This window comes from Schistocerca cancellata, chromosome 2, assembly GCF_023864275.1.
Source record: "Schistocerca cancellata isolate TAMUIC-IGC-003103 chromosome 2, iqSchCanc2.1, whole genome shotgun sequence".
NCBI lineage: Eukaryota > Metazoa > Arthropoda > Insecta > Orthoptera > Acrididae > Schistocerca > Schistocerca cancellata.
Window position 1 is genome coordinate 381,977,369 of NC_064627.1, and position 22,330 is coordinate 381,999,698.

The 22,330-nt window shown below is 37.7% G+C and overlaps 1 protein-coding gene across 1 annotated transcript in view; it reads left to right on the forward strand.

The window, feature by feature from the left end:
• The window catches only part of LOC126161788 (dnaJ homolog subfamily A member 2-like), a 36,210-nt gene extending 14,551 nt beyond the window's left edge, over nt 1–21,659 (forward strand). The window contains exons 3-8 of the mRNA XM_049917861.1: nt 1,712–1,792; nt 1,869–2,002; nt 2,581–2,723; nt 2,796–2,994; nt 20,194–20,321; nt 20,826–21,659. Coding sequence (XP_049773818.1) covers nt 1,712–1,792; nt 1,869–2,002; nt 2,581–2,723; nt 2,796–2,994; nt 20,194–20,321; nt 20,826–21,017 — 877 coding nt within the window. The 3' untranslated portion in view covers nt 21,018–21,659. The remainder of the gene's footprint in view (nt 1–1,711; nt 1,793–1,868; nt 2,003–2,580; nt 2,724–2,795; nt 2,995–20,193; nt 20,322–20,825) is intronic.
• Nucleotides 21,660–22,330: the final 671 nt, after the last annotated feature.

Genomic DNA, 22,330 nt, shown 5'->3' on the forward strand with positions numbered 1-22,330 from the left:
GAGTACATCTAAACCATAAATGTGTAACCAACACAGCTCTGAGGTGAGGTGAACTCAAGGAGTTTCTGTAATAACTAGCAACTAGCAACTAGAATTTTAGAACATGTCTGTTGTAGAATTTTAGAACATGTCTTTTGCTCGAGTATCATGTCGTTTTTGGAAACTCAGAATCTACTATGTAGGAATCAACATGGATTCCGGAAACAGCGATCGTGTGAAACCCAACTCGCATTATTTGTTCATGAAACCCAGAAAATATTAGATACAGGCTCCCAGGTAGATGCCATTTTCCTTGACTTCCGGAAGGCGTTCGATACAGTTCCGCACTGTCGTCTGATAAACAAAGTAAGAGCCTACGGAATATCAGACCAGCTGTGTGGCTGGATTGAAGAGTTTTTAGCAAACAGAACACAGCATGTTGTTCTCAATGGAGAGACATCTACAGACGTTAAAGTAACCTCTGGCGTGCCACAGGGGAGTGTTATGGGACCATTGCTTTTCACAATATATATAAATGACCTAGTAGATAGTGTCGGAAGTTCCATGCGGCTTTTCGCGGATGATGCTGTAGTATACAGAGAAGTTGCAGCATTAGAAAATTGTAGCGAAATGCAGGAAGATCTGCAGCGGATAGGCACTTGGTGCAGGGAGTGGCAACTGACCCTTAACATAGACAAATGTAATGTATTGCGAATACATAGAAAGAAGGATCCTTTATTGTATGATTATATGATAGCGGAACAAACACTGGTAGCAGTTACTTCTGTAAAATATCTGGGAGTATGCGTGCGGAACGATTTGAAGTGGAATGATCATATAAAATTAATTGTTGGTAAGGCGGGTACCAGGTTGAGATTCATTGGGAGAGTCCTTAGAAAATGTAGTCCATCAACAAAGGAGGTGGCTTACAAAACACTCGTTCGACCTATACTTGAGTATTGCTCATCAGTGTGGGATCCGTACCAGATCGGGTTGACGGAGGAGATAGAGAAGATCCAAAGAAGAGCGGCGCGTTTCGTCACAGGGTTATTTGGTAACCGTGATAGCGTTACGGAGATGTTTAACAAACTCAAGTGGCAGACTCTGCAAGAGAGGCGCTCTGCATCGCGGTGTAGCTTGCTCGCCAGGTTTCGAGAGGGTGCGTTTCTGGATGAGGTATCGAATATATTGCTTCCCCCTACTTATACCTGCCGAGGAGATCACGAATGTAAAATTAGAGAGATTAGAGCGCGCACAGAGGCTTTCAGACAGTCGTTCTTCCCGCGAACCATACGCGACTGGAACAGGAAAGGGAGATAATGACAGTGGCACGTAAAGTGCCCTCCGCCACACACCGTTGGGTGGCTTGCGGAGTATAAATGTAGATGTAGATGTAGAACCAGCAGAGCTCCATGATGCATACACGTGATGGCACGAAAATAGTGATACTTCCACAATTGCTATAGATGGAGTTACTTACAGTTGAGTGTCTATACTTTATAGTTCTGATTTTTATTAGTTTCCACAATTCACTGCAAAATTTCATGACGTTTATTATGTCACCTTGTGAACTTGTTCTAAGAGTTAAGAAAACAAAATTTTCTTGATAGTTGAACATTGTTACTTCATATTTTAATGGCTTTTATCATTGTTGTTCTCACAGTGTATGACCAGTGTAATAATCAGCAGAAATCACTGCTTCAGTCCAAATTAATCCATTTGATTGTTCCAGGGTCTCCCTAGAAGATCTGTACAATGGTAAAACATCCAAATTGCAGCTTAGTAAGAATGTCATCTGTACAACTTGCGGTGGGTAAGTACTAAAAAAACTGATCTGTGAATTTCATTTGTGTTAATGGTTTTATATTATCATGCTGTTTATGTTAAAGGAAAGGAGGAAGAGCAGGTACAACGCATACATGCCGAACATGTGCTGGTTGTGGTTTTAAAGTTACCTATAGACAGTTGGGACCTGGAATGACGCAGCAACTGCAGTCAAGATGTCCAACATGTGGTGGTGAAGGTAAGCACTCCAACCTTGTAACTGCCATTAATTGAAGCAGAAAGAAATTTACAGCTAATGCATTTAAAGTATTGCCTTTAAAGTACTGAACTCATCAGGAAAAAGGTCTTCCGAAAATGGTTGAAATTCTCTTTGTTACTTAGTGTAAAAGTTCTGGAAGTGGTTAACTATTCTAAACTGAATGGTGTATTTTATATTGATGGAGTATCTTCAAAGATTTCTGTATTGTATGACAATATATGAAAAGCCTTAGACTGGCCAATTAGTTTGTTATTGTGGTAGGACATATTCTTTGTTGCCAGTGCTCAACAGTATACTTCGTCTGCTTACTTCATAATTCAGAACTCGAGAGTTTGACACCCACCAGCTCTTTACAGGAATGGAAATTTGGACAAAATTGTAAGAAGGCTCAAAGTTTGATATTTCACACATCTGCATACATGTGATGGGCAGTATCCACAGAAGCACCACAAATTTTCTGCTATTTTCCTTTTAATCTGTTATATCAGCCTGTAAAATAAAGTGTGATTTTTAATTATGACAATACACGAATGTTTGTAATCAGTTGCATTTTACAGGTGAGGTCATACACGAGAAGGATCGTTGTGTAGCATGCAGGGGTAAAAAAGTTGTGAATGAAACAAAAATACTAGAAGTCCATGTTGATAAGGGAATGAAGGAAAGTCAGAAAATATACTTTCGTGGAGAAGGGGACCAACAGGTTTGTTATATAATGATTAGTAGCTTTTCTTATTTGTTAATGATATGACAATAATTGTTTTTAAATTTCTAGCCTGATGTTGAACCAGGGGATGTAATTATAGTTCTTCAACAAAAACCACACGATAAATTCCAACGAACTGGTGATGATCTAGTTATCACCCATGCACTTTCTCTTACTGAAGCTCTCTGTGGCTTTGAGATGACACTTAAACATCTTGATGGGCGTGATCTTGTCATAAAGCATCCTCCAGGACAGGTTATTAAACCAGGTTAGTAATGCTCCATAACTTTTCCCTGAGTATAAAAACAAATAAAAGCTGAATCAGTTATTAAATTGTTTGGAAGTATTAGGTTCTTGGACTTACTGTAATTCTGTATTAATATTTGGCACTGTAATTATGTATTAATATTTTACATAGTTGTTTGTATCAATAAAGTGAAAATGATTGTATTTCATTGACAACAAAAATTGTTTGCTGTGAACTTGACTGTAAATCATTGATACAGTTCTGGAAAATGTTATAAATTTTGAGATAAAACTATCAATATCATTCAAAGTATTGGAAGAAATCTTGGCACTTCAGTGTGGAACCGAGCGACCGCTACGGTTGCAGGTTCGAATTCTGCCTCAGGCATGGATGTGTGTGATGTCCGTACATTAGTTAGGTTTAAGTAGTTCTAAGTTCTAGTGGACTGATGACCTCAGCAGTTAAGTCCCATAGTGCTCAGAGCCATTTGAAGAAATCTTGATGCAAGAGAAAAATGAAATGCCAAGACAAAAAAGATTAAAAAAATTAGGATGATGGGAGCAGCAAACACTATAGTTTTTGGAACTAAATCAAATGTTCATAATCATTGTGTTGCTCTGTAATAAAATTTTCAGGTGGACCGCACGCATCTAAAAGTTTCCTCCTCCACTGTATTCTGTCCATTGCTGCTATCCACCATACATTCACATCTATTGACACGTAATTTAAATCTTCATGGAGTCCATCCCTCCAACTCTTCTTGGGTCTCCCTGGCAGTCTCTTTCCTGTAGGTGTGAAATCCAGGAGCTTCCGAGGCCATCTGTGATCCTCCATCCGGGCCACATGGCCGGCCCACTGCATTTGTTTGGCTTTGACAGTTCCCGCTATGTTGGGCTGCTGGTATAGTTCAAGCTCGTGGTTATATCTGATCCTCCATTCCCCTGTATCTGCATCCAGAACCGGACCAAAGATCTTCCGAAGCACTTTTCTCTCAAAACAAGGAGCTTATGAAGTTCTATTTCCAGATACTCCATGTCTCACAGCTATATAGAACAGGCTGGATCAGGGTTTTGTACAGTCGAATCTTGAATGCCTGGAGAGATATCTGGACCGAAGCAGTTGTGCTAGGCTGTGGTAAGATCGGTTTCCTGCCTGGCCTGCCTGGCATTGATCTCTGCTTCACATGACGAGTTCTCAGTGAAAAGTGCCCCTAGGTATTTGAATTCTTGCACTCTTGTAGGACTGGTCCCCAACCTGCAGTGATTGTAGATGATCAGCATTCTGAAAATGACCACGCGTCATAACGAGGTACTCTGCCTTGGCTTTATGTTTAGCCCAAATTTGCTGGCAGCTTCCTTTAGTGCATTGGTCATTTGCTCCAACTCCTCTTCCGACCTAGAGAGTAAACAGATGTCGTCTGCATAGGCTAAGTATGCCAGTCTCTTTCCTTCGATTTCAATCCCTTCGTTCTCTTGGAAGATCTCGCGTCAGACAGATCTTTATCAGATTGATGAGTTTCTGATTTGCCAGATCTTACAGTTGAGCAGGCTCTTGCAATGTATGCAATCATAGGCCTTCTTAAAATCAACGAATAAAATATGCAATCTTTACCATATTCACCCAGTTTCTCAGTGAGCTGCCGGAGACTGACGATGTGAGCTACTGTTGACCATCCTGGCCGGAAACCTCCCTGGTACTCCCCAATCACCGATTCTGCCACTGGCTGAATTCTATGTATGAGGAAATTGGACAGGATCTTATAGCAGACATTAAGCAGGGCGATTCCTCGATAGTTGTCACATTTCAGTTTGTCGCCATTCTTACGTATCTGACAAATCGGAGCTTTTTTCATTCTCCTGGTAGTTCTTCTTTGGTCCATATTGCATGTATCAGTTGGTGTATTTTTTCTGCAAGTTTCTCTCCTGTCAGGATCATTTCAGTCTGTATTCCATCTTCACGTGGACTCTTATTCTGTTTAAGGTGTCTGATTCTGGTTTTTCTCATCCAGGGTAGGTAGGGGATAGTCTGCATTGGCTGTAATTGGGGACTGGAAATTAAACTGCAGTTTGGATTAATCACAATTTAGCAGCTGTCGAAAGTACTCTTTCCATCTCAGCTATGTCCCTATCATTAGTCAGGATCTTATCATGGGAATCTTTGACAAATTTTACATACACAATAATTAAAATAATTAAATCTTCACTAATTGAACAGTTTTGGAACACATACACTGGGTTATCACAAGAAAACCCATTACAGTTATAGCACTAAAAATCTCTTCTTTCATCTTGTTATTCATCTGGCTATAGTAGTTCGGCATGAGAAGATCCCCGACAGCTAACTGTGCTGTTTTCAGCTTTCAGCAGAGAAGAAAGGCAGTTGCAGCCAGAAACACGAGCCACCTACAGGGCTGTGACAACACTGAATCATTGCTGTAGACTGTTTACAAAATAACATGTGATTGGTTGATGTAGCTGTGCTGCCATGCTCAGCCCAACTGCAGGTGCAGGGGATTTTCCTTATTACACTGACTTGTTTTGAAGTAAACAGTTAAGAGAGTGCTGTGTCTTTAAATTGCCGGTCAAATGGGTCCCCCTTCACCGCACTATGCCCCCCCCTCCCGTGTGTGTGTGTGTGGGGGGGGGGGGGGGTGCCTGAAGGTTGTACATACGTACACAACTGCTTTGTTGACCAGTGTCATTCTAGCAGTGAACAGGCATCACGAGTGTAACAGTGAAGTTTTGCGAACGCAATAATGGCAAGAGTGAGTTATTCAGTTCCACAACGAGCATGTATCTAAGATTCGTATATGTGTACAGTGTCCGCTTGTCATGTTTGGAGATTGTTGAAATGGAAGTTTCGAGGTGTTATGGTTCAGTCATGATGCAGTCACAAATTAGTGAATAAAGTTTGTAAAAAGGGAAGTGCTTAAGAACTGTAAACGGAAATGTACAGTGCTCACAGAAGCTTGTCTCGAAGGCATTGCATATCACCTGGAAAATTCCCCTAAAGTCTTGTAGATGTCTTTCACAACAAACGCACGTCGTGCACCTCTGTACGAAGAGGTGCTAAGCTGCTAGTGTTAAGGCCTTGTAAAGTATCAATAGTACAATTTCAACCTGGTGATCCTGCACACAGTTAAGTTTTTCGAATGGGTTTTAAAACAAGTGCATGATTGAGAAATGGATCCTTGGCTCATTCTGTTTTCAGGTGAGGCGTGTTCCATTTACCCGGGTATGTTTGTTCTCAAAACTACTGGCATTGGAGTGCAGATAGACCTGTGGTGCTTTGTGAGGAACCCTGTCATGATCAGAAAAATGGGTGTAGTGTGCAGTTAGTGGTGACAGAATAATAGGCCCATTTTTTTACTGACAGTTAACGTCAAAGATATGTGCAATACAATTTGCAACTGTTTTTTTTAATGGCTGAGAGAAAGAGAATGAAGCTTCATATGTTTTCAACAGGATTATGCAAGGGCTCATACTGCCAATGTTCCTTTGCACTTAATTCTTAATGTATTCAATGAGAGTGATTAGTAACAATATCTGGCCCACTAGAAGTCCTGATTTACCTCCATGCGATCTTTGTGATGTGCACTGAAGGACAAAGTGTACACAACAAATCCTCACCCTATAGAGGAACTCAAGGATAATATCCATGAATCAGATAATTCAGTATCTTGGAGAGTATTTCATCGTGTGATTAATAATACCTTCAGTAGATGTAAGAATTGCTTGGAAAAAATAGCAGGCAGTTCCAGCATCTCCTTTGCATGATATGGACGAGTACAAAATTTGTTTGCTTATATTGTAAATTTAGTCGTCCTACCTCAGCAGTAGACAGGTGACACGGCCTCTAATCGCTGGCAATGGAGCGCTTGCTGCGTGGTATCTACTGCACTGCATAAGCAGTTGTCAGATAAATAGAACATCCAGTATATGCATTGTGTGTTTGTAAGTTGTGCACAACTATTGTACTGAGTTATACTTCTGTAGGGCTTCTGTAGTAAGGCATAATTATTTTAGAAGTGAAGTCATCAGATGTATGAATGATCTGCTACCATATCTGTAAAACTTTAGGATTCACGGGAAGTGATGTACCCCTGTAACTTAAATTGCTACTTAAAATTCCAATGTATCAAAACCTTTGAGTTGGTTAATACATGTATTGCTTTAGTGTTCCAATACTTCTGTCTAGTCTACTTTACTAGCTTTGTATTAGTTACTTCAATGTTTTGATTATTGATATTACTTGGTCCAGATTTTTTGTTGTATTGCAGTGATTTCAGAAAAACAGCAAATTTAGAATCTATACTGCTGAATATTTTGTTCTAAATTTTCTTCCGGGTAATGTGTTTAAATAGTGCTCTTATGTTTTACAAAACATGTTTTGTTTTACACGCTTAAGCATTTCTCTGATGTTGGTTATTTTTTAATGGAATACAGAGTGAGGTAGCATAGTGGTTAGCACATTGGACTTGGATTTGGGAGAACAAACCGTGTCTGGCCATCCAGATAAGGGTTTCTCCCTAAATCGCTTGAGGCAAATGCCGGAATGGTTCCTTTGAAAAGGCAGTCAATTTCCTTCTGTCCTTTCTAATCCAAGCTTGTGCTCTCTCTAATGATCTTGTTGTCGATGGGACATTAAACACTAATCTCCTCCCTTTTTTATGGAATATTAGTTTTCCTATTCTCATTTTAAATACTCTCCTGATGTAATGGGACAGTATGGATTTGTATATGGACATGTACATAACCATCCTTGACAACTGTAGTCTGGAAGTAAAATTAGACTAATAGCTATTGTGTGGAACATTGCTTGTTTTTTATTCTCCTGTTCCTTTGTGCATTGTGTGTCTGTATAATTACAAATGACAGTTTACCATTGATGCTTTATCTACACTAAAATCCACTACCTTTCTAAACAACTAAAATATTTTTTGAGGTTGGTTATGTATTCCATTTAATAGTAACTCCTTGGTGTAGTAATTTTAAATAAGGAGTTAGTGTAAGGTATCATCATAGCTCCTTTGATTATTAAAACAAAGCGTGTGAAAACATAGAGCACGTATTACTAATAAGAGCAGTCACTCAAAGTACTTAGGGCAAATGCAGTTTTGGCTGTTAAGTAGTTTAACAATTGTAAAAATAATCTTTTTTGTTCTGAAAATATTGTGATAGTTTTAAGATTACACAGTACTTTCACAAAGCAAAGATTAAATGTGGCACTGTTACCTGGCAGTCTGGTGTGTTATCGAGGCTCACTGCAGGGATACTGTAGTCATTGTTGTCTTCCTTTCAGAGACTAGATTAGTTTGATGCAGCTTTCCATTCTTATCATGTGCAACTGTGTTCATATTTGCAGAAAGCTACTGTGACCTGTCACATGGCGAGGTAAACTTTGTACTCAGCAGTAGTTGGAAGTAATCAGGTCATGTTATTAGGGGCAGTCACACTCCAGCCAGTGTAGTTTGTGTTGTTACCTGACACTTAAAGCTTGCTTTAACAAAATTAAACTTATATTGATCAGAATGAGAAAACAGTGACATTGCAGGTGGGAAATTTGTGGAATGAGAAAGGAAAATGGTGTGCAAATTATGGCAGGAGGGAGACACTGCACTATTGATGGAATTGAAGTGTGTGTCCCAAAGAAAAGATAAAGCAGCAAAGTCCTCACAGTAAATGACATTGACAGTATGAATAAATTTTATTACACAGCAGTTTCTGCATTGCTTTACAAGAGAATAACAAATTTGCAAGGGCTTCACAGCTTATGGTGTACAGAATTGGACTTCAGATTTAGCAAAGAAACTGAAGAGGGCGGTTGTGATGTGGTTTGAGTTGCCAACTATCTTGCACTAAAACCATTTGTCCTGGTTGCCATTCATATGAGAGATGTTGAAATTATGGATCTACGTGTCATTCATTAAAACAGAATTGTACAAGATAGTGCATAATCAGTTAGTCTGGTGGTAAAGGAAGTGCCTGGGCCAAAACAATTTTTTTCCTTTATTCTTGCCTTTTGCATTTGACAAGAACTGAGAACTACATTCATTACATTGGATATGAATTGAATGCAACAGGCACATACAATAATTTTGTTGTATGATTAATAATTTTTGAGTGATAAACATCAAGAAAACATTGGAAACATAAATTGTTATCACACCACGCACATTATGTAAAGAGGCCCTTATGCATTAGTTTTTCATAAGTTAATTCTACAGCCGTGAACTAGTGTCTAACTTAATCAGTCTCCTCCCTTATTTTGGGTCATATACACAAAACACCTACAGTGTGGCAGCCTGATCTTCTCCACACTCATCTTTCACAATTCTCAAGAAGAGTGCTGTTTCAGTGGTACCATTTTAGTGATTTTTGTCTGGTTACTGAAGGTTATGTCTCCTGCATAAAGACCCACCAACCTGAACAGCTATAGTGTGACATAGCTGACACCTTAAGCTACATCGCCTTCCTGTCCTTTCTCCAATCCCCATTCCATACTCTTGTCCACCCATTGTGAATTGTTTTGTGCATTATACTTTTGCAAAATGTTACTTATATGTGATGTTTCATAGATATAATTAATTTTTAGATTCTGTAATTTTGTCTTTAATACTTAAAACGTTTTATGTAACTACAGGAAACAAATTTACATTAGAATAGCTTGCTAGCAACAATTAAAAAACAGATTGTTAGCCAGTGTGTGACTGGAACTGTGTATTGTGCGTGCCTGTCCATCCTATCCTGAGGCTTTGCTCCTCAGTTCAAATTTGTGTAATAGCAGTGATGTGATCCTTTTGCAGTAACAAAACATGGCAAAAAGTGCTGCAGCACTCTGTTAAGTGAGAGCAGCAAAAGTTTAAAAGGTTCAAAATGTTTTCCAAGGTCAGAAGTATTAAACAAGCCAGAATGAGGTCCATGAGAAACTGGCAGTTCCTATAGGCTCCACAGAGGCTTTGTACAATGATGGTAATGGAAGGAAACTGTAGTATGATCCTCTCAAGTTTAAGTGAATGGCAGCACCCTGAAATTATATAATTGTACTGAACACACAACTTTGTGCCTCTAATATATCCCCGTTACATTCTTGATTTCATTTCTGAGTCAGCACATGATTATAGGAGTTAGCACGACGTTTTGCTGCTTCCCCATTGGAAGTCTCTTAAAACACTTGAATTTCATATCTAGAGCTCAAATTTTGTACAGTTCTATCAGTAGGGAAAACATTTGCAAGATTTCTTTCAAATGAGGACCACTGTTCCACTATTTAGTGACCCACATTCAACCCTTGGACTCTTTATCAGCAATTTTTATCTCCAAACTTCAATCATTTGGTTAACTGTTTCTTACTGCATCAAGATATCTTGCCCACCTAACCCTTCTTAATCACATTGTGCCATGAAGCTCTTTCCAGAAATTCAATGCAGCATCTCTGAATTAACTGCTCTGTTTACCCATGTAATCTTGACCTGTCTTTTGTAGCACTACATTTCAAAAATTTCTACACTTCACATGAATTCTTTTGGATAATTGGTTCAGTGTTTACATTTTCTCCCTTTTCCTTTCCTTCTGATGGATCCTTTTATTCCTATTATCAGTCTGTATCTTGTATGCTTCTATTTGTAAATTGACTGCTCCAACAGCAAAACTTGTTTAAAACTTCATTTCCTGATTTAACTCCCTCGGCATCATGAGACTCTTTGACTGTTGGAATTGTTAATTAACCATATTTATCCGATTAGAAGAGGGTTTTCCCAAATTCTTCATTTGAGAAATGCTAGGTCTTTTATTCAGATTCAACCAGCTTTGCTGAGGTTAACATTTTTACATTGTTTAATAGTGTAATGGGGTTATATTACATTTATAGATGGTGTCTTGGCTTTTGAGTTCACCTGCATATTTATTTTGAAGAATTCAGAAGGTCAGGGATGGGTAAACGATAATCACATTTGAACAGGCTCAAAATTGCATGTGGCATTTGATTTGTGTGGTGGAGCTATTGCAAGATATATGCCAAAAACTATGTACTAGCCACTTAATTGGGTTTTGTGTGTGATTTACTGAAGCTGCCAAACAGTTAATTATGATTATGACCGTGTGCTTAATGGATGAAAGGCTATCTATTTTTCTGCTGTGGTTTTGGGGGTATTTCAACTGAGTGTCGCTGTTCTGAGACGGAATAGCTAATGAGTGAAAGTTTGTCTATTATTAGAGACCATAAAGGTTGCGATGTACAAAGTGATATGTATTTTCTACTAACACACAAATTCTGAGTCAGTTGCTACCTTCGCCTTACATGTCTAATTACGGTTATATCTTTTACTGGTTGCTGATTTTATGTACTTAGTCACATGCAATGATGATGGTTAACATTCACAACAATCCTCACCACAATCCACGGTTGTCGCTTGCCGACGCGGTTGACATGAAACACCTAATTCGGCACTTGTCACTTTTGGTTTCATACCACCTGTGAATCGGTATCGATGAGGGTGAACCCCACGACGATCAGGGGGATGCGCTCATTTGTTGTCATCTGGTGAATTTACCGTTTACTACTCACTCGACCACCATTCTTGCCTGTCTCTCCAGTACGAGGTGCATTCAAGTTCTAAGGCCTCCGATTTTTTTTCTCCGGACTGGAAAGAGATAGAAACATGCGCATTGTTTTAAAATGAGGCCGCGTTCATTGTCAATACGTCCCAGAGATGGCAGCACCGTACGGCAGATGGAATTTTACCGCCAGCGGCGAGAATGAGAACTGTTTTAAATACTTAAAATGGCGACTTTTCCTTACTTGAACAGCGTGCAATCATTCGTTTTCTGAATTTGCGTGGTGTGAAACCAATTGAAATTCATCGACAGTTGAAGGAGACGTGGTGATGGAGTTATGGATGTGTCGAAAGTGCGTTCGTGGGTGCGACAGTTTAATGAAGGCAGAACATCGTGTGACAACAAACCGAAACAACCTCGGGCTCGCACAAGCCGGTCTGACGACACGATCGAGAAAGTGGAGAGAATTGTTTAGGGGAATCGCCGAATGACTGTTGAACAGATCGCCTCCAGAGTTGGCATTTCTGTGGGTTCTGTGCACGCAATCCTGCATGACGACCTGAAAATGCGAAAAGTGTCATCCAGGTGGGTACCACGAATGCTGACGGACGACCACATGCCTGCCCGTGTGGCATGTTGCCAAGCAATGTTGACGTGCAACGACAGCATGAATGGGACTTTCTTTTAGTCGGTTGTGAGAATGGTTGATATGTGGATGCCATTTTCCAATCCAGAAACAAAGCGCCAATCAGCTCAATGGAAGCACACACATTCACCGCCACCAAAAAAATTTCAGGTAACCGCCAGTGCTGAAAAAATGGTGTCCATGTTCTGGGACAGCGAGGGCGTAATCCTTACCCATTGCATTCCAAAGGGCACTACGGTAACACGTGCATCCTACGAAAATGTTTTGAAGAACAAATTCCTTCCTGCACTGCAACAAAAGCATCCGGGAAGGGCTGCGCGTGTGCTGTTTCACCAAGACAACGCACCCGCACATCGAGCTAACGTTATGCAACAGTTTCTTCGTGATAACTTTGAAGTGATTCCTCATGCTCGCTACTCACCTGACCTGGCTCCTAGTGACTTTTGGCTTTTTCCAACAATGAAAGACACTCTCCATGGCCGCACATTCACCAGCTGTGCTGCTATTGCCTCAGTGATTTTCCAGTGGTCAAAACAGACTCCTAAAGAAGCCTTCGCCGCTGCCATGGAATCATGGCGTCAGCATTGTGAAAAATGTGTATGTCTGCAGAGCGATTACGTCGAGAAGTAACGAAAGTTTCATAGATTTCGGGTGAGTAGTTAATTAGAAAAAAAATTGGAGGCCTTAGAACTTGAATGCACCTTGTACTACAGCTCACTCGACACTAGTCTGCCTCCAGCAGTGCTCGACAATACACTCGTGTCTGCTACTGACCTGGGTGTTGGACAACAGTCTGTTGCTCCGCTTAAAATTTGATAGTTTTGTGAAACACAGGTGGAAATATCACTGACTTGTATCATCTTAAATACTCTTGTATTTGAACAGGCTTGCAAAAAGTTCTCAAACATGTATGTATGCTATATGCAAATATTAATGCTGCTTTTTAAGTAAAGGTAACATTCCAAGAAATGGAAATGTTGTCCTTCAGAAACATTGATTCTGAACCCAGCTCAGTATTTTATTTAATTGACAAACTGTAACGATTCACTACATAGATGGCAAATGAGAAATTAGTGCTGTTCAAAAGTTAAAATACTGGGTAATAACATTAGCAGCTTTTAATCAACTTTAGAACAGGGTGGCATTCAGGTGAAGTAATACGCAAAATCAATGGAGACTGAATGTCTATCAGTTGAAATGAATCGTACTAAATGAACTGATTGTTAGACAATAAATTAAAGCGGCGAAACCCATTGTGGAGATAGTACCAACATGTCGCTAGATGGTGAGAAAGTACCAACACATTGCTAGACGGTGAGCAGAGTGAAAGTTCGATAATTGGACTAAATTGTGACTGCGATCTTCTATTTATGTATTAGCTGGTGATGTTACATATGACCAGGCTAGAATATATTGCAGTCCATATTTTTCAGTTGCAGAAACACTGTGGAAGAGTTGGAGGGGGAACAGTGATACCAGCCTGTTTGAGAACTAGATAAATGCGGGGAGGGGAGCAGTGACTGGCCAGAAAAATGTCACAGAATGAGATTTTCACTCTGAAGCAGTGTGTGTACTGATTTGAAACTTCCTGGCAGATTAAAACTGTGTCAGACTGAGACTCGAATTCGAGTCTCGGTGGGACACAGTTTTAATCTGCCAGAAAGTTTCAGAAAAATGTCATGTTCCCAACAGTGGGAGTCTGTACCATATACTTTTGCTTTTTAGGAGTGTCTATCATGTTTAAACTGCAGTTTGCCTGAATCCATTTGTATTGTAATTGAATTGACTTTAAAATTAGACAAAAATTCAACAATAGTATTCATTTCTGCAGGAGACTGTAAAAGTCTAGATAGGGTTCGGTGGCACATGTGGTTCATGCTGCAGTGTTGCCAACACTCATCATGTATGGTGGAAATGTCAGATGCTAGTTCTAGGCAACTGATGAGTGGTGGGTAGACAATATGTTTGGAAATAAGATCATTGTAACACTCTCCAAAATCTGATATGTATTCGGACAGAAAAATCTGTTCTCAGATCCCACAGTAACCACAGCCTCAAAAATAGCCACGCATTTGTAATAACTAGCTGAATATTTGTGACAATGAAGATAGATTCCACAACTTTGCTATTAGTATTATTAATACTTTGTCAATAAAAAAATTTGTAATTTTGACTAGTCAGAATATTTTAAAAATATTTTTTTCTCAGGAAGGCTTTTGGAAAAAGGGGGTGCCTTATGATTGTTACCATACTCGGGTAAATACGTTATCTGTGCAGGTTTTCATTAATTTCTGCCAGTACAGAAGCTTCGGTGCATTGTGGTATTCTGACTTGCTGTTGGAAAATGACTCTTTTTAATATTCCATGATTGAGTGCTCATGGAGTTATGTTAATAGTGGTGAACTACTACTGTATTTCAGTATTAAGAAAATATTCTTGCATAGTATTAAACAGAAGCAGTTGGCATAGTGGGTCGTTCGTTTTATTGAAAATCTCTTAATTTAAAGTACAAAGCTTGACGAAATTTGAAGTTAGGTGCTTCTGAAATTTTTTTATGAAGCCTACTTTCCAAAATAATCCATAAACTTACTCCATTGATTTTTAAGTTCTTTATGGGCATTGCTTTACTTTATCTCTGATTTTAATTAAAGCATCATAACTGTTTCAAAAACAAGGAGTCCTAGGTTACAGTAGATGTTTTCTTAAATTCTTAATGTGATAGGATGTATTTGTTACTTCATGTTTGAAGCTTGTGAGAGTTTTGGGTGGCAGTTCTGTTAACAACTCACATAATGTTCTTTGTAGTGAAGTTAATACAGCAATGATTTTCTAAGTAATAGGGGAAATTTATGGAATATGTCAACTCACCTAGGCCTCCCAACTCGACCATCAGATTTCGTTGTAATTTTGTTTCAACATTCACGCATGTCCCTGATGACCATTGGTCAAGTGTAACGTGTCAAAGCAATACGAGCCAAAATAGTCACTTATTTGACTACATGCATAAGCTTGCACAGAGTGTGTGAATTTCCAGCGAGTTTGAGTCGTTATGTCTCGTGCAATATTCTATTGAAAGACTTTAAATTTGGCCATCTTCAACTGAATGCATTCTCTTAAGAATAATACGGGATTTTGAGCCATATTCAGCCAGAAAATATTTGGCAAAATGCCCATAAAATAAACACCCAAAAAATATTCAAACTTTGTTTTCTTTTATCTCAGGGCTAAAGGTATTAAGAATGTGAAACTCATGTAGTAACTTGAAAATGCAAGGTTCTGAAATATAAAGTTTTGTATGTGTACCAATTTCCAATGCTGAATAAGTGCAAAGTAAAAGATAAGAAATACAGATTTTCTACCTGATTTTGCAAAAAACTGTTCTGTGAAACATATCAAACTGGGCTCATGGAAAAACACTATGGTCTTAACTGCAAGAAAGTAATTTGATTGTCCAGTAAGGGCCAACAGTTCTGAGTAATTTGAATCAGTTGAGTGTGATGATAGCGGCACAAAAAGCATAAACTTAAAGATTTTTTTATCTTGTAATCACATGCTGAACATGAAACTTAACACACAGTAGCTCTGTAGCACAAGGATGTGGAATACAAAATTTCATTCACCTATTCTCAAGAGTCTAAAAATTTGATTTTCATGAAAAGTTGAAAATAGGGTATATTAAACACTTTTTACAAATGCCATTTTTTTATTTAAGCTTCAAACCAGTCTCACTTGAATCAACCACAGGACATTGGATTTAGTTTCCCACATTTGCTAACAGTGCTTCATAAATTGAGGGAAAGTAACCAGAAAAAATTGCACTGCAAATAAAGCTTTTACTTTGGCATGGTAAATGTGAAACTCTGGACAAAACAACTTAGCAACCTAAGGTATTCCATATAAAAAATTGCTCATGTACAGCTTTTAAAATTTCTACAAAATCAGTTCAAATTAAAAACCTGGTTTTTGTAAAAGTTACAAAAAGATAACGTGTAAACTATTTTTAGTGAACTTGTTTTCCATAACTGATTTACAACTAATCAGTTGGAAAGAGCATGTTTTCAGGCATTCACAATATCACATTAGAATGTCCACTGTGCACTAACAATACATAAAAATGGTTAAATTTTAGGACTGTATCATGGCAACAGGCTGCATTGCAACAGCCTGTTGTCCATATCTTATTGTGTGTGGTTCCTATTTTTAAATTGATGAGTAATATCTTGTCATATTGCATTGGTGCATGATGCCATTGTCACTACCAGTTCAAGAACATGAACTGGCAACCCCATTGCCATGTTGGTAACACAAGGTAGCTGTGCAATACCAGCCACAGTTTGGTTCTTCATCCTAATTGCCTAGCCCGTATTTTGATATCTTAATTTGGTATCCCAGTTGCCGTGGTGTTACCTGTCTGTGTGTTGAGCCATTTATTAAGTACTTTATCACAGATTGTCAAGTCTGTGCCGGCCGCAGTGGTCTTGCGGTTGTAGGCGTTGCAGTCCGGAACCGCGGGACTGCTACGGTCGCAGGTTCGAATCCTGCCTCGGGCGTGGATGTGTGTGATGTCCTTAGGTTAGTTAGGTTTAAGTAGTTCTAAGTTCTAGGGGACTGATGACCTAAGATGTTAAGTCCCATAGTGCTCAGAGCCCCCCTTTGTCAAATCTGTACGAGTATCTCAAATAGGTGGCAAGGAAAAAGTAAAGTGAATTTTGGTTTTAAACTTCTCAGCATTGCAGTTTGCATTTTTTGAGATTTTTACCTATTTTTTTTGCAGTCAAATTTCTGGAAATTGATACGGTCAGCCAGATGATACTGAAGAATCACGGTGGGACAAACGCAGTATAGTGAGGTGTTACTTTTCAGTATACAAATAAAAAGAACGTACAGCAAAACATGGTCAACGAGTTTTTGAAATATAGCTTGTTGCTATGGTACATTGCATTAAATTTGCCCATTTTTGGGTGTTTGTGCACATTTCAAAACCATGATTTTCTGGATGCTTGAAAACATGCTCTCTCCAACTGTGATTAGTTTGAAATCTGCTATGGAAAACAATTTTCTAAAAGCAAATCGATTGTGATAGGTTTTTTGCAATATTTACGAAAATGTTTTGAACTGATCTTGTAGAAATCTGGACAGTAATATGTGAATATTTTGCATTGGGAAATCTTATGTTGCTAAGTTGTTGTTGTCTAAAGTTTCACATTTACCATGCCTTTAATCGAAGATATGTAAGAAGCCGAAGTAAAAACTGTTTTGGAAGTGTGATTTTTTTCCTGCTTCTTCGCCACAATTTATGTAGCTTTGTTAGCACCAGTTGGAAAGTAAACCCATTGTCAAGGGTGGCTTAAAACATGTTGTTTCAAACGACTGGTTTTGAAGCTTTTTTAAGAAAATGGCAACCATAAAAGAAGTCAAATATATCTTAGTTTTACTATTTAAAAAAATCATGTTAATGACAAATTTGTATACTACTGGAAAATAGTAAGTTAATGAAATTTGGTATCCCACATCATTGTGCCACAGAGCAATGGTGTATAAAGTTAAATGTTTAGAATGCAATTACTCTGAGATACAAGAATCCCAACTTTGTTTAAAATTACCTAGCATTGTTAGCCCAAGCCGGATAATCAGATACTTTCTGTGGTTAAAACCATGGTCTTGCTAATGAACCCAGTTTGGAAAGTCTTATGGAACATAGGTTTCTTTGCAAAATCAGATGGAAAACATTTTTAATTTTTGTACAATATCTTAAACTTTTGCATTTAATTTATTCAGTATTTTCAGTAGTACATGAAACACTGTATTTGGGAACCTTATGTTAGGTTACTACATGCCGAGATTCATGTTTGTCATGCCGTTAGTCCTTGATATACAAGAAGCCAAACTTTCAATTTTTTCTTACAATTTTGCCAAAAAATTTCTTGATTGAATATGGCTCATAGATGGCCACTTTCATGTCTTTCAACAAAATATTACCAGAGGTTTAACAACTCAGTTACCAGAAATTCATGCTCAATTTGCTCAAAATCATGCTTGGAGTGAAAACAGGTAACTGTATCTCAGCCAGTATTGCTTTGACAAATGTTAAACTTTACCAATGTGTGAATGTTCACATAAATTCATAAGGTCGAGCAGGAAAAGTGTTCAGAAATTAGGTGATTTGACATAGTGGCCCATAAGCTGTTTAAAGTGAATGCATTGATAAATGGTGTTCTGTGCTATTCTGTTCATACCTTACCAGGCTTCTCATAAACACTCTTCAATAAATCCTCAGCATTGAAGAAGCAGTGAGGTAATTCATTAGTACTGTTCGTTTGTTCAAACATTTTTTGTTATTTAGATCATCTTCATTCCAGCATTTATGTCAGAATGAATGACTAGAAAGTGTATACACACCAGAATTTGTTTCCAAAATATTCAACTATGTCTGGCAGCTACTCAAAAGGAAAATACTTTTGATCCCAAACATTTTGAAAAGTTGCAGGTGCCAGGCAACATATAAAATTAGCCAAACGTGAAACAAATGGCTGAGCATAGTATGCATGATCTTGATTCATTTAACTTGGTTGATATTCTGGGTAATTTAGTATTTGGAATATTTGGGAAACTAAAATAATCTGGTGAGTACTGAAGTAGTATTTGATACAGTACCACATACATAAAAATCTTGACAGATCTTTAAGTGAAAGACAAATTTAAGATTTTTTTGTGGGAAATTAAATTACAAAATTAAAATTTTAATTTTCTGCGTATTTTGTGGTTATGAAAATAATTGTATTGTAAATAGTTCGTACCATTTTTATGGAATAAGATGTACCTTAATTTTTAAGTCATTTTTTAAAAATATTTTTACCATTTTTATTACAATTCTTAGTTTATAAAACTTAACTGACCTTAAAATAAAACCCATGGAAATCTTCCCATTTTGGCCATTTTGTATTCAGTCCTTTATTTGCACATTTTTTAGCTCCTTTACAAGCCTGCCAATTGCAAATGATTTTTTTGTTGGTGGAGGGCTGAAATTCCACTAAGCCTCTGTTTCCATGTTCTTCTGCATATGCTTTACTTTCAATTTACAGTCTACATCTTTCTCCATTTTGAAACTGGCTACTAACAAAAATATTGTATGGTTACCAATAACACACACAACATTTAAGTTCACTGGCGCCATAGATTGCAAAGAAGCATCTTAGCCTAGATAGTGTTAGAGGTTCGTGATAGCAGGGTGAGAGGGTGATAATTACAGCAAGCTAGTGAGTCTCCACAATTCATGTTTGTTGTATCAGTGCACTGTTGGTGCCAGTTAAATCCAATGTTTCCAGATAGGTTTCCCATGACACCAAATATAAGGCCTTTTTAAGACTGGTGGGAATTTGAAATCAAACACTGGACACTTTAATAATAAAATTTGGTAATTTCATGTCGATGACTCAAATGTTGTAAACAAATAGTAGGTTGACGATTTTAGTAGTAACAGAAGTAAATGATTAGAAAAAGAATCACCAAAGTCGGCAGGAAAAGTTTACAGCAATATTTTACATATTAATGTCTTCCGAATATTGGCGATGCTGTTCATGTTTATACACATTAGCTGTAATAAACATGATTTAATGTTCATAGTTAACTAAATTCTTAGTAATGAAGCATTCAATAAAATGTTCTCCAGCTCCCAGCAATGTCAAGTGGTTAAAATGACAAGAGCATTTGTCAAAGCACTCCTTGGCAAGGGGAATGATTGCTGATAATTCACTGGTATGGCCTATGTATTCTAGCTGCCAGCTGATGTCACCTTTACCCATGGTATACCATGTGTGGGCATATTTCTTCCATATTTGTAGGTGCATTGAACATGGAGGCAACCTATGCCATGGGTGCTGATGTTGTGGAAGTCTCAGAACATTTAATAAATTACTAGTGCCATGAGGTTTTGCATTATTGCATAATGTATTGTAGGTTAATTTATGAGGAAATTAAGTATGCCATGTAACATCATTTAATTGAAATAATTTCTTGCAGGTGATGTAAAGGGTATTGAAAATGAAGGAATGCCACAGTACAGAAATCCCTTTGAAAGGGGAAACTTATACATAAAGTTTGATGTACTGTTCCCAAGCAATAACTTTGCAAATGAAGTAACATTGAAGGTAAGGACACTAGTGTTTCTAGCTTAATAAACTTAGTCTGTCTGCTCACTGTGTCTAAAATATGCAGTTATTCTTATCATAATTACTGTGGTTCCACAATTACTTGGACTTAGGTTACCAAGAACAAAAACTCTTGTGAATTTGTCCTGGAACTCTCAACCACAAAATTAGTTTAAAATGAAAATATTTTAGTCATGTCCAGCATAAAAAGCTTAGATTTTATCAGTTCTGTAGTTGAATGATAATGGAATGAGTCAGACTAGCAGGAGGTCACAATAACATAGCCAAGTTGAATGTCACCCAGGTGCAAATTACAGCTGCCAGAATTTCATGGTTCAGTAGATTGTGTATAACTCATCAAGGGAAGGCTTCGTGGGTACCTCATTTTCTAGCTCTTTGTAATCTAGTCCCCAGAGTACATTTTTATTGTATTTTGTTTACAAAGTGGTAACTGTCAACTGAAGACAGTATGTTCAGAAACTAATAGATGATTACTTTTCTCAGGAACTGGAAAAATTGTTACCACCACGACCTACATTCCACATACCTCAAGGAGAGCACGTAGAAGAAGTTGATCTCAATGAGTATGATCCAAATGACCGCAGTTCGGGAGGATCAGGAAGACAGGAAGCCTATGCAAGTGATGATGAGGAGTATGGTCCTGGTTCTGGAGGCATTCAATGTGCCCATCAATGAAGATCTCAAAAATGTCTATAGAATCAAATTGCCATTGCAGCAAAGTTGATTCTATTGTGACTTGATTGAAATTTTGTGTGCATGGTGTGATTGAGAAATGTTAATGTAAAATCTTATCAAATGAACTATGTACACACAGAATTTGGTGAACTGCCATCCATTAGGCAGTGTAATTAAATGTAACTCTTTTAAAAACTGCCTCTTTTGTTTAAAATACCAGTTTATTGTTCCACTTTGGGGTTTTTTAGTCAATTTGAAATTCAGTTTTTACAGTTTGTATGATTGGTCCAATGTATTGGATTATAGCAATTTTGGCATGTGGCAAATGCACATTCTCAAATTAGTAAGTGTAGAGTACATTAGAAAAAATATTTATGTAGGTAGTTATATCTTGAAACACTCTGAAGAAATAGTGTATAGACTTGAGCAGCTGAAAAAAGTAATTTCTTAACAGAATAAATCATATTACTGCAGCTTCTGAAGTCTCTACATTAATTTTCAACATTGTCTGTTTTCTTATTTTATGAAATATGAGCATATCCCGACTTTAAGGGAAAATATAATCAGAATATTGAAATTTGCAGGAAGTTTTGTAGGATGGCATTAAAGTTTTATGTGAGTAAAATTGATTCTTGGCTGTAATTTTGTTTCATTGATTCTATATTTGTCTCCATTCCTTGAAATATAAGATCCTTCCATTACCGTTAGTTTACTTTTGCTTTAGAATAATTTGATGTCAATAGGATTGCATAATAATGATTATTGAGCCAAATTGAAATTAAGATTGTTTCAGTGTGCTTTGACAAGAGAATTGGATTATCTGTGCACTACTGAAAGCCACAAGTGGTACTTAAATTCATATCCTAAAGCAAAAGAAGCTTAAATTAAGCAAATAAACCTCTCATAGTTGCGGCAACAACACTAAAAAAATTATGCACTGGAAAATAAATGATCTGGAGTTGTTTAAATTTGGAAAAATGTGTAAAAACTGTGTTCATGCGATTGGCAGATTTTCACTTTACTTCCCTTGTGACTGCCCATTAGGGAAATGACTGTGCAACTGAACAAATTAAGAACAAAATTGACTGCTTCAAAATGCAATCAATTTTAGTAAAGGGGTATAAACATGATGAAATTGAAGCTACTTAAACACTGACTTTGTTTTACAATTGCACAAAGTACTTTTCAGTGGAGTATTTTAATTGGTTACACATTACACTAGGAAACTGTCCCCAAGATGTTTGTACTTCAGTATGTTACTGTGGGTGAGATGTGTGCCCAACAAATCATACAGGAACTAATCGGTGGAAAGC